Here is a 13,422-nt window from a genome sequence, read left to right as displayed (position 1 = left end):
ATTTTTGAGATGATGTAGCCAAGCTCAGGCCATCTCATCAGCCAACTTTACAGTCTGTTTCCAATAGAGCCCCTTTGCATTATTTGCTTTATCTTACATTTATCTACATTGTACGTGAATAATCCCCAAGTGGGATGAAATAAAGTGTTTTTTGCTTGTGATTACTCTTACTTTAGAAGCTATGAGGAACAAGAGATCTTGCTTTAAAAATGCTACTGACTTTTACACCAAATTTATTTTGTCAAAATATATCAATTTAACACAACAAAGTGTTAAATTATGGCAAAGCATTCAATCTTATTATTGTAGCTCATCTTTCCATTATTCTGCCTCCTCATCCCCAACCCATGTGTCATTCCTTGCTCAGTTATGTGTAATTTAGATTGTAAACATGTATTAAGAATCTACCTTTACTTGTCTGAAGATCATGCACACCTGTGCTTCTATATAAATAAAAATCTCACGTGGCTAAGAATCTTGATTCCTAGAAAATACATTAATTTAATAATGCATTTACACAGTGGAACAGATCACCAAAAGGTAATCAACAAATCAGATATCTTTCTAAAACATGTTCTAGTTTAACCACACATTATGGAGCTAGATATAGGAATTACTGGGTCAAATTCTAGGATCTGCATTGTGCAGGTGGCCAGAATAGAACATAATGTGCCTTTCAGGCCATCTATGAAATTCAAAAGCTGCAAGTCAGTCAATACAAATTATAACCTTATTTACGAATTCAGACACAGTATGGTACACAGCACTAAAACAGCACAACCTGGCTCTTTTCCTAGAAAAAAATTATGGACTAAAATTTGAGATTCATGGGTTCAGATTAACAATGATCTCACAAAACTAAAATGAGATTTTGGCCAGGCCAATGAACACATCCATGCAATGTGTTGCAGCAGTCAAAAATACTGTAATACATACGCTAGAGAAAATAAAATAGATAAAAGGTTCTCAGCTGAATATAGTGCTCCATTTTAGTTGTCCTATCTCAGAAGTGGAAGAGTGTGTAGAGAAGAGCAGTAGCATGAAGGATTTGAAGGTCTGGAATTAAGCGGATATAAAAAGCATATCAAATAAAATGGACTATTCATTCTTTCCCATAAACCAGAAGGAAGGGGAAAAAAAGGAATTAAAGATGAAGAAGGCTGAAAAATGAAAGAGAAAAAGCTGATAGCTATACAGGATTAAGGAACTCTCTTCCTCCTAAATCCAAAGTGATCGGAAAGTGGAAATATTTTATAAGCGGCTGGCCAAGCATCAAGTACAGGCATTGTTGAACTAGACGGGCCAATTTTTTTTTTGTTTTGACATGGCAATCATACGTAACAACAAAGCTATCATTGTATGTGCTCTTCCCTGATCTTACAGCTCACAAATTTCAACCTGTGTAGTTAGAATTGGAAGACTGAGCCATCCTAAAGTCACCACCATAATCCAGGAACCACCTTCCCAATAATCGTCAATTTGCAAATTCTTAGTTCAGGCTTTCAGAAAGAAACAACTCTGGTTCCAATGAACAAATAACTATCTATGGTACTCATGGCCCCCGCACCACACTAGTATGACAGCATCACAATCTTTAATGTATTTATCCTCCCAACACCCTCTGTGAGGTAGGGTAGTGCAAATAGGAAATTGAGGCACGGTGGGTTTCCCAGGTCACACGGGGAGTGTCTGAGTAAAGGAGAGAACTGAACCCAGGTTTCCCAAGTCCTAAGCACAGAAAGGGCAAATTCAAGAAAGACCAAAAACGTTCTGCATAAAGCATCAACTCACATCTGTCTCATCACTTTGAAATTAAAACAAGTGGGGACCAGCTGTCTGTCTTGTCCAGTATTCTATGAGACAGAGGTCTGTACTGGATTCTTCAGAGAAAGTTACAAGAAACCCTGCAGTAGCAGTTATGGAATAAACAGTCCTCACAGAAAGTTTCTTCCTAGCCTCCATGCCTTATGCCTTGAAACACAATGGTTTATATCTGTTTTTTAAAAAAAACACCAAGAGTTTTAAGTCCTAACTTTTGTAACTCAGGATGGTCTCATTAGCCACATCAGTTTTGAAACGATTTAAAATTCTACACTCTTGGCTTCAACAGTATCCTGTGGCAGTGAATAACTGTGTATTTGCACATAACAGTATTTCCTTTAATCGGTTTTAAGTCTGCTGGCACGATTTTATTGAATTCACATCTCCTCTTATATCTACGCAGTCCCAATCTTTTCAGTCTTCACTCAGAAGTTTCTCTACGCCTTTTAATCATTTATCTCCAGCTTCTACGCCCCGCCTCTAATTTTTAATCACACCATTTCTGAAATAGGGTGTCCAGAACAGAACACAGTATTCCAGAGGCAATACATTGGAACTCTACAACGCATCTTCATAATTATCCTAACACCATTTTCTTTTTTTGATAACCACTGCACATTGAGTATCCAAAGATCACCAAGTTATTTTTTCAAGTTTTTACATATAATTTAAAGACCAATAAGGCCTGAATATGAATAGCTCAAATTATCCCTCCTAAATAGCATTGAAATTCACTGTCAGTGAATTTAATCTGCTATCATCTTGCCCATTCATTAAGCTACATTAGATTGCTTGGTCTTCTCTGGTCTTGATTAACCTAATAATGTGTGTCCTCAAAGGTTATCTACCATTTTAACTCCGACTCTTCAAGATGACCATGTCTATGGATCCATACTCTAGGAAAAATGTTTATCCTCAGCAACTGAACTTGGAAGTTTCCAGAAAGCATTTGTACCCTGCTTACATGTTCATGCATCCAATCTGAGGATAAGGAGCAGAAACCACTCCTTCACCAGTCAGGTCTTTCAGTGTAATACAAACGTACTGTAAGGAGGAGGGCAGAGAACAGATTCCTGGGGGCAACCTTGAAGAAACATTTGCTATGCTAATTAACTATTCTTTAAACATGGCAAAACAGTTGCCATGGAGTCTGAGGATTTTTTATTTTTTAAACAGCGAAGAAAGTCTGCTGTCCCAAACTGAGAACTTCATCAAGGCTAAATTCAGAGTAATGCTGCACGGAAATATGGATGGATTGCAGGTAGCAGACCTGAATATCTCCACAATGGCGACATTTCTGAAACATGACATGGCTGTGTTAGATACTGTGGAACATGCTCTAACACTTGTTGGTACTGAAACTCCCACTGGTACACAGCAAGAGAGTATGCTGAGTAATTCACTACAGCAGTGCCTGGATGAAACTGAATTAACTTCAATGCCACAGACTCTCTCAGAGTCCACATGTCCAGTAAAAGGCCCAGCTCAAGACTAAATTCAATGATTAGGGTTGTATGTTCTGATTGAGAAAGTGTTCATTTACCAAACATGGTGCCACTGCACACAGATCAAGCCAACGGACTTTGCCTCAGCCATTCAGACTTGCTTCTGATGAACAGAGAGGAACTGGGAGTGAATCTGAAGGTGGAAGGCAATTTGGGTAAAAGTGATCATGAAATGATAATTTCACAATTCTAAGGAAAGGAAGGAGAGAGCAGCAAAATAAGGTCAACAAATATCAAAAAGGTAGACTAATAAACTCAGAATTGGTAGGTAAGGTCCTGTGGGAAGAAAGTCTAAGGGATAAGGACATTCATGAGAGCTGGCAGTTGCTCAAGGAGATAGTATGAAAGGCACAACAGAAAGCTATCCTGATGAAAAGGAAAAATAGGAAGAACAGTAAGAGGTGAATATGGCTCCATCAGGAGCACTTTAATTACCCCAAAATCAAAAAGGAATCCTACAAAAACTGGGAACATGGACAAAACTGCTAAGGCATACAAAAGAATAGCACAAGCATGAAAGGACAAAACCAGAAAGGCTACGGCACAAAATGAGTTATACCTAACAAGGGACAAAAGGCAATAAAAATTAAAGGCAATTTAAATATATTCTGATTAAGAGAGACAAAGGGAAACTGTAAGCCCTCTACTTAACATCCGTTATTAGCTCTCCTTCCCTGTTATAAAGACGGCTGAGGTATTTAATGCCTATTTTGCTTCAGTCTTCACTAAAAAATGAAATGGTGACCAGATACTTAACACAATATTAACAAGCGGGAAGGAATGCAAGCCAAAATAGGGAAAGAACAGGTTAAAGAATATTTAGATAAGTTAAACACAAATCAGTAGTGCCTGAGGAAATTCATCCTAGAGTACTTAAGGAGCTAGCTGAAGCAGCCTCAGAACTAACAGCAATTATCTTTGAGAACTCATGGAGAACAGATGAGGTCCCAGAGGACTGGAGATGGGTAAACCAGTACCTATCTTTAAAAAGGCACACAAAGAGGACCCGGGGAATTATAGGTCAGTTAAGCTAACTTTGATACTCAGTAAGGTACTGGAACCAGTTATTAAACAATCAATCAATTTGTAACCATCTAGAACAGGTGTCAGCAACCTTTCAGAAGTGGTATGCCGAGTCTTCACTTATTCACTTTAACTTCAGGTTTCGCATGCCGGTAATACATTTTAACATTTTTTAGAAGGTCTCTCTAAGTCTATATTATATAACTAAACTATTGTTGTATGTAAATAAACAAGGTTTTCAAAATGTTTAAGAAGCTTAAATTCAAAATTAAATTAAAATGCTGATCTTACGCTGCTGGCCCACTCAGCCCACTGCCAGCCTGGGGTTCCGTTCACCTAGTTCGGCAGCGGGCTGAGCAGGGCCGGCAGCTGGGACCCCAGACCAGGGGTGCAGGTGGGAGGTGTAGGAGCTCCCGTTTGGTGCTCAGGGTGGGGATGTGGGGGGGTGCAAGAGTCAGGGCATGGAGTGGGGGGGGGGCTGGGTACGTGTGAGGAGATGCAGGAATCAGAATGGGGGCTGGAGGTGTGTGAGGCGGTGCAGGAGTCAGGGTGTGGGATGGCTGACTATGTGGGGGTGCAGAAGTCAGGGCTGGGGGTGTGTGTGTGGAGTTCAGGGATCAGGGCAGAGGGCTGGGGTGCTCAGCTCGTGGGGGTGCTCCCAGCACCCTGCCATGAGCAGCTCACAGCAGGGGACTGGAGGGGATATGCCTGATTCCACCCCTTTCCCCAGGGCCCTGTCACTTTCCCCCCCCCCCCCGGGCAATCAGCTGATCGGTGCAGAAAAGGAGAGGGGGGGGGGCAGGAAAGCAGCACACTGGGGGAGCTTGGCTGCTGGAAGGACCAAGCTTCTGCCTCCTGCCCCGACAGGAGAGAACGGTGGGCGGAGGGGCTGAGTGGGGCCGGGACCCTGGCAGGCAGCAGCGTGCCATTAAAAATCGGTTCGAGTGCCGTCTTTGGCACGCATGCCGCAGGTTGCCGACCCCTGATCTAGAGGATAATAGGGTTACAAGGAATCGACAGCATGGGTTCATCAAGAATGCATCATGCCAAACCAACTGAATTTCCTTCTTTGACAGGGTTAGTGGCCTGGAGGATAAAGAAAACGGAGTAGACATGATATACCTTGATTTCCATAAAGGCTTTTGACACAGTTCCACTTGACAGTTTCATAAGCAAACTAGGGAAATATGGTCTAGATGAAGTTACTATAAGGTGGGTTCACAACTGGTTGAAAGGCTAAAAGAGTAATCATCAGTGGCTCGCTGTCAAACTAGGATGGTGTATATAGTGGGGTTCTGTAGGGGTCAGTCCTATCTTACTCAATATTTTTCATTAATTACTTGGTTAAGAAGTGGAGAGTATGCTTATAAAATGTGCAGATGACACCAAGTTTGAAGGGGTTGCAAGCACTTTGGAGGGCAGGATTAGATTCAAACCAACTGACAAATTAGAGAACTTGTCTGAAATCAATAAGGGGAAATTCAGTGAGGTGCAAAGGACTACCCTTAGCAAGGAAAACAAATGCACAATTACAAAGTGAAGAATAACTAGCTAGGTGGCAGTAGCACTGAAAAGAATCTGGGAATTATAGTGCATTAGAAACTGAATGAGTCTACCATGTGATGCAGTTATGAAAAAGGCTAATATTCAGGGGCATATTAACAAGACTATTGTATATAAGACACAGGAGGTAACTCTCCCATCCTATTCGGCACTGGTGAGGCCTCAGCTGGAGTAGTGGGACAATTCTGGCCACCACACTTTAGGAACGATGTGGACAAAACGGAGAGTTCATAAGAGAGCAACAGGAAGTGATAAAGTTTAGAAAACATGACCTATGACTATGAGGAAAGGCTGAAGTAAAATTTGGGCATGCTTAGTTTCGAGAAAAGGAGACTGAGTGGGGACTTGATAATGTTAAGCATTGTTAGAAAGAGGACAATGGTTGTTTCTCCATATCTACTGAAGGCAGGACAAATAGTAAAGGGCATAATTTTCAGCAAGGGAGATTTAGGTTGGATATTAGGAAAAAGTTTAACCATACGGGTAAGTTAAGTTCTCGAACAGGCTTCCAAGGGAGGCTGTGGAATACCCATCACTGAAGATTGGACAAACACCTGTCAGGGATGGTCTAGACCAGTGGTTCCCAAACTTTAACAACCTGTGAACCCCTTTCACTCAAATGTCAAGTCTCACGAACCCCCTCCTAAAAATTAATATTTCCAGGGATTTTCTCCTTTACCTGAATATAAATGATAAAAGCAGTGATCTTGGAAATACAAAATTTGTTTTTATGATATGCTTATTTAATAATAATAAATAGTGTGCATCATTACAGTATTTATTACATTATGAAAATGTCAATCTTCTTCCAAGGTCTCACTTTCATAGCTTGAATAAGCTTGTTATAAGACAAGGCTCCTATGTTTCATCAAGGAGTATCAGATGTGAAAGAGCATGAAGGTATTTAAGAAGCCAACTCAAAGAGTTCCTCCTACACAAGCATTCAGGTCTTGAGCAGTCCAGGCAAACAACACACATTACAACAAAGCTTAAACTTGTTCTTCATAATTTTAAAAATAACACTAGCTATTTAATTTTAAAAACAGCAAAATATATCCACCTCCCTTTCCATTTCTTATAAGGAGTCATGATTTTAAATCACTCCAGTGTAATAGATATGCTTAGCTCCTGGAAGTCCAGCGGCTCCGGGCTGCTGGCCCCATGCTGCCCAGGGTCCCTAGGGACAGCTCTGTCTGCCATTAGGGAAATTTTCCCCGAGAACCCCTGTAGCATTTCACGAACCCCAGTTTGGGAACCATTGGTCTAGACTCTAGATTTACTTGGTTCTGCCTCAGCACAAGGGCCTGGACTTTATGACCTCTTGAGGTCCCTTCCAGCCCTACACATCTATGATTCTATGAACTCAAGTCATCTACAATGGAGCAGAAAAGTCTCAATGAGGTGAAAGCCTAAGATCTCACAAGAGGGATACCGACGGGGTAGTGACCGACAAGGCAAAATTTCTGCTCTCCAGGAAGCTCCAAGCTTGCATATTAAGAGCATGTTTCTCCTTGAATTGCAGTCTTTACAGGCAATGCTTGAAGAAAGAAAAGCTTTCTAAATTAGAAATCCATGTTTGGTTAAGCATCTGATTGGCTGCTGAAGGGATATTATATGCTTACCTGTCAAATATCCTTGCCTCCTTCAGAACATTCCCCAGATTGATGTAAGCATCCAAGAAGTTTGGGTCAAGTGTCACAGCCTGAATATATTAAAATAAGGTAAGTTACAAGCTTTGATTACCACCACATACCTTAAACAGTACCCTAAGAAACCCAAAGTTAATATTTATTTAATGGATATAACCCAATTTGTAAACAGTTATTTAAAGGATTCTATAAACAAACTAATTAGTAAGGAAGATTAAAGGTAAGCATAAAACGCTAATATACACAACATATTTCTGCTTGCTTTCTGAAGTGAATTTAGCATTGTGAAAGATACTGGATTGACAACAGTGAGGACTGAAGTCCTATTTTTATCCACAGAACACACAACACTACGAGCTTCCCTAAACTGGCCTACCAACATATAGAATTATAGACTTTAAGGTCAGAAGGGACCATTATGATTGTCTAGTCTGAACTCCTGCACAACGCAAGCCATAGAAACTCACCCACCCACTCCTGTATCAACCTCGACCTAATTGTCTCCATGTTCATACAATCCCTTGCCTGTCAAAATGGATTCCAACAGATGCCAATTGTGGTTGTTTTATCTTATAAAATAAACTAACATCTTTCATCATGTAGTATTCTTGATATCTGCAAGATTGCATGGGGTCACTTCATCACAGTGATGCTGAAGCACAGCTATTCTGCACGCGGGAGCAACAGACAACAGTGTTTATGGATTTACAACCAGTGAGATTTAATGGAAATCCTAGAAACAAGTTTGGGTGAATCACTCATACACATTTTGGTGTGAATCCCTTTCTATAAGGAATTGTTTTCCTCAACCCCACAGTTGTGCCCTAAAGATTTGTTTGAAGTTGGGTTTACTCTACTTTACCGCCACTAATGCAATTCTATGATTTCTCTACCTGTTTTAAGAAACAACCCTCCTGTACTTACAGGGTTAAGAAATGCAATCCATATCCCTCACCTGTGGCAAAATACTAAGCCAACTACAATTTTTTTAGATGCTATAGAGACAGAGTCGGTACCAGAGTAAAAAAGAGCAAATATTGTATTGGTCTTAGGAAGGCTATTCTAGCAACTTCGTATCCGGTACATTATGTTACTAGGAACTGAAAGTATGCTAATAAGTTACAGAAGATACAAAATAAAGAATGCAGATGATTAGATTTTAGATAAGCATTTGATAGACTAAACACTTAAAGGTCACTCATATGAAAACTACCACATTGACTAAAAATAGCTGAATGATCATAATTGCTGTTTGTGATTCTTGATTTATGTCACAGAGGCCAAAAAAATTTTTCATGTAGGATAAAATAGGATTGGATTTAGACCATTAAGGAATCTGAAGAGAAACAGCACATTATCAGATGACGTTAACTGGGAGGTGTTGCACACACTATACACACACACAAAAGAATCTAGAGGTAGAAACACGGACAGGAAAAAGATGGTTACTCACCGTAGTTGTTCTTCGAGATGTGTTGCTCCTATCCATTCCAGCCGGCCCGTCCGCTCCTCAGTTCCTTCTTGCCGGCTACTCCGACAGTGGGGAAGGAGGGCGGGTCTGGAATGGATAGGAGCAACACATCTCGAAGAACAACAGTTACTACAGTGAGTAACCGTCTTTTCTTCTTCGAGTGATTGCTCCTATGCATTCCAGTTAGGCGATTCCCAAGCCTTACCTAGGCGGTGGGGTCGGAGTGAAACGTGGCAGAGTGTAAGACTGCTGAGCCGAAGGCTGCATCGTCCCGGGATTGCTGCACCAACGCGTAGTGGGAGGCGAAGGTGTGGACAGAAGACCAGGTGGCCGCGCTACAGATGTCCTGGATGGGGACATGGGCCAGGAAGGCGGCTGACGAGGCGTGCACTCTCGTCGAGTGAGCAGTGAGGCGGCATGGTGGCACGCGAGCAAGCTCATAGCATGTCCGAATACATGCCGTTACCCAGGAGGAAATCCGCTGGGAGGAGACCTGCTCGCCCTTCATGCGGTCGGCGACTGCTACAAACAGCTGGGTCGAGCGCCGGAAGGGTTTCGTCCGCTCAATGTAAAAGGCAAGGGCCCTGCGGACGTCCAGGGTGTGCAGCTGTTGCTCCCGAGGTGAGGCGTGCGGCTTCGGGAAGAAGACCGGGAGGAAGATCTCCTGATTAAGGTGAAAGGCTGACACTAGCTTAGGGAGGAAGGCCGGGTGTGGTCGGAGCTGCACCTTGTCTGCGTGGAAGACGGTGTATGGTGGACCAACCGTTAGAGCACGGAGCTCAGAGACTCGTCTTCCTGATGTAATTGCGACGAGGAAGGCTGTCTTCCAGGAGAGGTAGAGCAGAGAGCACGTGGCCAGAGGCTCAAAGGGCGGTCCCATAAGCCTGGCCAGAACCAGGTTCAAATCCCAGGCCGGGATAGGACGTCGTATTGGCGGGTACAACCGGTCCAGGCCTTTAAGGAAGCGGGAAACCATCGGGTTGGAGAAGATGGACCTCCCTCCCATAGATGGACGAAAGGCAGACACGGCTGCCAGGTGCACCTTCAAGGAGGAGACCGCAAGACCTTGCTCCTTAAGGTACCAGAGGTAGTCCAGGATGGTAGGGACAGGGACTACGAAGGGATTAAGGCCTTGTTGATCACACCAGAGCGCAAATCGCTTCCATTTCGCAAGGTAGGTGGAGCGAGTGGAAGGCTTTCTGCTCTCTAGCAGGACTTGTTGTACTGCCGCCGAACAGTCCCTCTCTGCGTGGGTCAACCACGCAGGTACCAAGCTGTAAGATGGAGGGCCTGCAGGTTCGGATGGCGGAGTCTGCCGAAGTCCTGAGTGATGAGGTCCGGCCATAACGGAAGGGGGATGGGATCCCGAACAGAGAGCTCGAGCAGCAGGGCGTACCAGTGCTGCCTCGGCCAGGCCGGAGCTACGAGTATGACGTGGGCTCTGTCCCTCCGAAGCTTTAGTAGCACTCGGTGCATGAGCGGGAATGGAGGGAAGGCGTAGAGGAGGTGATCCGTCCAGGAGTACAGGAATGCATCCGACAGGGAGCCTGGCGAGCGACCCTGGTACGAGCAAAACAGGTGGCACTTCCTGTTCTCCTTGGAGGCGAATAGGTCTATCCGGGGAAACCCCCACCTCCGGAAGATTGTGTGCACGACATCCGGACGGAGGGACCACTCGTGGGAGAGGAACGACCTGCTGAGATGGTCGGCCAACGTGTTCTGCACTCCCGGAAGAAAGAACGCTTCCAGGTGAATTGAGTGGGTCACGCAGAAGTCCCACAGGAGCATCGCCTCCTTGCAGAGCTCCGCCCTGCTTGTTCACATAGAACATCGCCGTCGTGTTGTCCGTGAACACCGCTACGCATTGGCCTTGCAGACGGGCGTGGAAGGCGTGGCACACCAAGCGAATTGCCCGCAGCTCCCGGACGTTGATGTGGAGGGAGAGCTCCTGGGGCGACCAGAGGCCCTGGGTGTGAAGGTCACCCAGGTGAGCCCCCCATCCCAGCGCCGAGGCATCCATTGTCAGTGTCACGGACAGACGAGGAGGGCGGAACGGGACTCCTGCACACACGACCTCTGGGTCCAGCCACCAGCTGAGCGAAGCAAGGGTAGGCTTCGTAACCGTGACTACCCTGTCTATGGAGTCGCGGTGCGGGCGGTATACCGACGCCAGCCAGGATTGAAATGGGCGAAGGCGCAGCCTCGCGTAGGTGGTGACAAACGTGCACGATGCCATGTGGCCCAGGAGGCGTAGGCAGGACCGAACTGTCATAGTGGGAAAAGCGTGCAGGTCTCAAATAATGGAGGCCATTGTCTGATGCCGAATTCGAGGGAGGCAGGCCCTGGCCACCGTGGAGTCGAGGACCGCTCCGATAAATTCCACTCTCTGCGATGGAATCAGTGAGGACTTCTCGGCATTGACGAGAAGGCCCAGTACCCGAAACAGGGATAGTATCTCGGAAATTTGGTCTGTTACCAATTGTTGGGATGGCCCGCGAACCAGCCAGTCGTCGAGATAAGGGTAGACGTGAACTTGACGACGGCGGAGGTCTGCAGCAACTACCGCCATGCACTTGGTGAAGACCCTCGGCGCGGTGGATAGGCCGAAGGGTAGTACCGCAAACTGGTAGTGCGCACTGTTGACCATGAAACGTAGATAGCGTCGATGGGGAGGGTAGATCGCGATATGGAAGTACGCGTCCTTCATATCGAGGGCGGCAAACCAGTCTCCCGGATCCAGGGAGGGAATGATGGTCCCCAGGGTTACCATGCGAAATTTGAGCTTGACCATGTACTTGTTGAGTTCCCGGAGGTCCAGTATGGGTCTGAGGCCTCCTTTCGCCTTGGGGATGAGGAAATAACGGGAATAGAATCCCCTGCCCCGCCTGTCTTGTTGCACCTCCTCTATGGCACCCAAACTCAACAGCGTCTCGACCTCTTGTAAGAGGCATTGCTCGTGAGAGGGGTCCCTGAAGAGGGACCGGGAAGGCGGGCGGGAAGGAGGGGGCGAAATAAACTGAAGGCGGTAACCATACTGGATAGTACGAAGTACCCAGCTGTCCGATGTTATTTGGGACCACGCCGGGAGGAAGCGGGAAAGGCGGTTGCAAAACAAAGGGGTTGGATCCTGGAAAGAGACTGATGGGCCGTCCTCGGGCGTCCCATCAAAATTGTTGCTTGGGCCCTTGCGGGGCCTTGGACGACGCCTGGGCCTGGTTGCACCTGCTGCCGGAAGGTCTAGGGTGGTTTAGACCGTTCCGCCGACTATTATAGGGCCTTGACCTGGCCTGGGTAAAAGGCCGGTACGGTTGTTGCTGCCGGAAAGAGCGCCTCTGGGTAGCTGGTGTGTGCATACCCAGAGTGCGGATAGCTATACGACCGTCTTTCAGGGTCTGTATCCTGGAGTCCGTTTTCTCCGAGAACAGGCCGTGAGTCTCAAATGGCAGATCCTGCAGGGTATACTGCACTTCCGGCGGCAAGGTGGAGGACTGCAGCCAGGAGATGCACCGCATAGTCACACCAGAGGCCAAAGTTCTGGCCCTTGAGTCCGCCGAATCCAGAGCAGCCTGGATGGAGGACCGGGAGGCTTTTCTGCCCTCTTCAACCAGAGCCGAGAACTCTTGCCGGGAAGCCGTCGGGATCAGCTCCGAAAATTTAGTGAGGGACACAAAAATGTCAAAGGTGTACCGAGCTAGGAGGGCCAACTGGTTTGCAGCTGGAGACCCCCCCGCCGAATACACCTTCCGGCCCAACAAGTCCATGCGCCTGGCGTCCTTCGACTTTGGCGCCGGGGCTGGCTGTCCGTGCCTCTCAAGGCCGTTAACAGACTGCACGACGAGTGAGTCTGGAGCGGGGTGGGTGTACAGATACTCGTATCCCGTGGGGGGGACCGAGTATTTTCGTTCAACGCCCCTTGCAGTAGGGGGGACGGACGCCGGCGACTGCCAGATGGTAGTGGCATTTTTCTGTATTGTCTTGATAAACGGGAGGGCCACCCGCATCGGGGCGTCAGCGCCAATGACGTTGGTCACCGGGTCTTCGTCTTCCGGGACCTCCGCCACCGGGAGGTCAATAGCTTTCGCCACCCTGCGAAGAAGGTCCTGGTGGGCCCGCAAGTCAATCAGGGGAGGGTCCGCCGTAGCAGCACCCGCCACCGCCTCATCTGGTGAGGAAGACGAAGACAGAGTCTGTACCACCACCTCTGCCGGTGGTTGCTCCGGGGCTTGGGAAGCTGAATCGTGTCCCGGAGGCAATGCGGGACCTGACGGCGACAGGGTCTCCCCCGGTGGTGTTGGGGGAGGCCTGCTCACCGTGGCCTCTGGCACCCTGCGTTCAGCACCCGCTGGGCGCTGGGGAAAGGGGAGCCCTTGGGGCTCATGGTAGGCCCAGG

The 13,422-nt window shown here is 46.5% G+C and overlaps 1 protein-coding gene across 2 annotated transcripts in view; it reads right to left on the bottom strand.

Annotated features, from left to right (window-relative positions):
- Window positions 1-13,422, bottom strand: part of OGT (O-linked N-acetylglucosamine (GlcNAc) transferase) — an 85,229-nt gene that overhangs the window by 55,226 nt on the left and 16,581 nt on the right. For both annotated transcript variants that reach the window (XM_039487818.1, XM_039487819.1), the window contains exon 6: window positions 7,535-7,614. In XM_039487818.1, coding sequence (XP_039343752.1) covers window positions 7,535-7,614 — 80 coding nt within the window. The remainder of the gene's footprint in view (window positions 1-7,534; window positions 7,615-13,422) is intronic.

Source organism: Mauremys reevesii, linkage group 9, assembly GCF_016161935.1.
Source record: "Mauremys reevesii isolate NIE-2019 linkage group 9, ASM1616193v1, whole genome shotgun sequence".
NCBI lineage: Eukaryota > Metazoa > Chordata > Testudines > Geoemydidae > Mauremys > Mauremys reevesii.
Note: the sequence above shows the minus strand (reverse complement) of the source record. Positions and strands in the feature narration are given on the sequence as shown.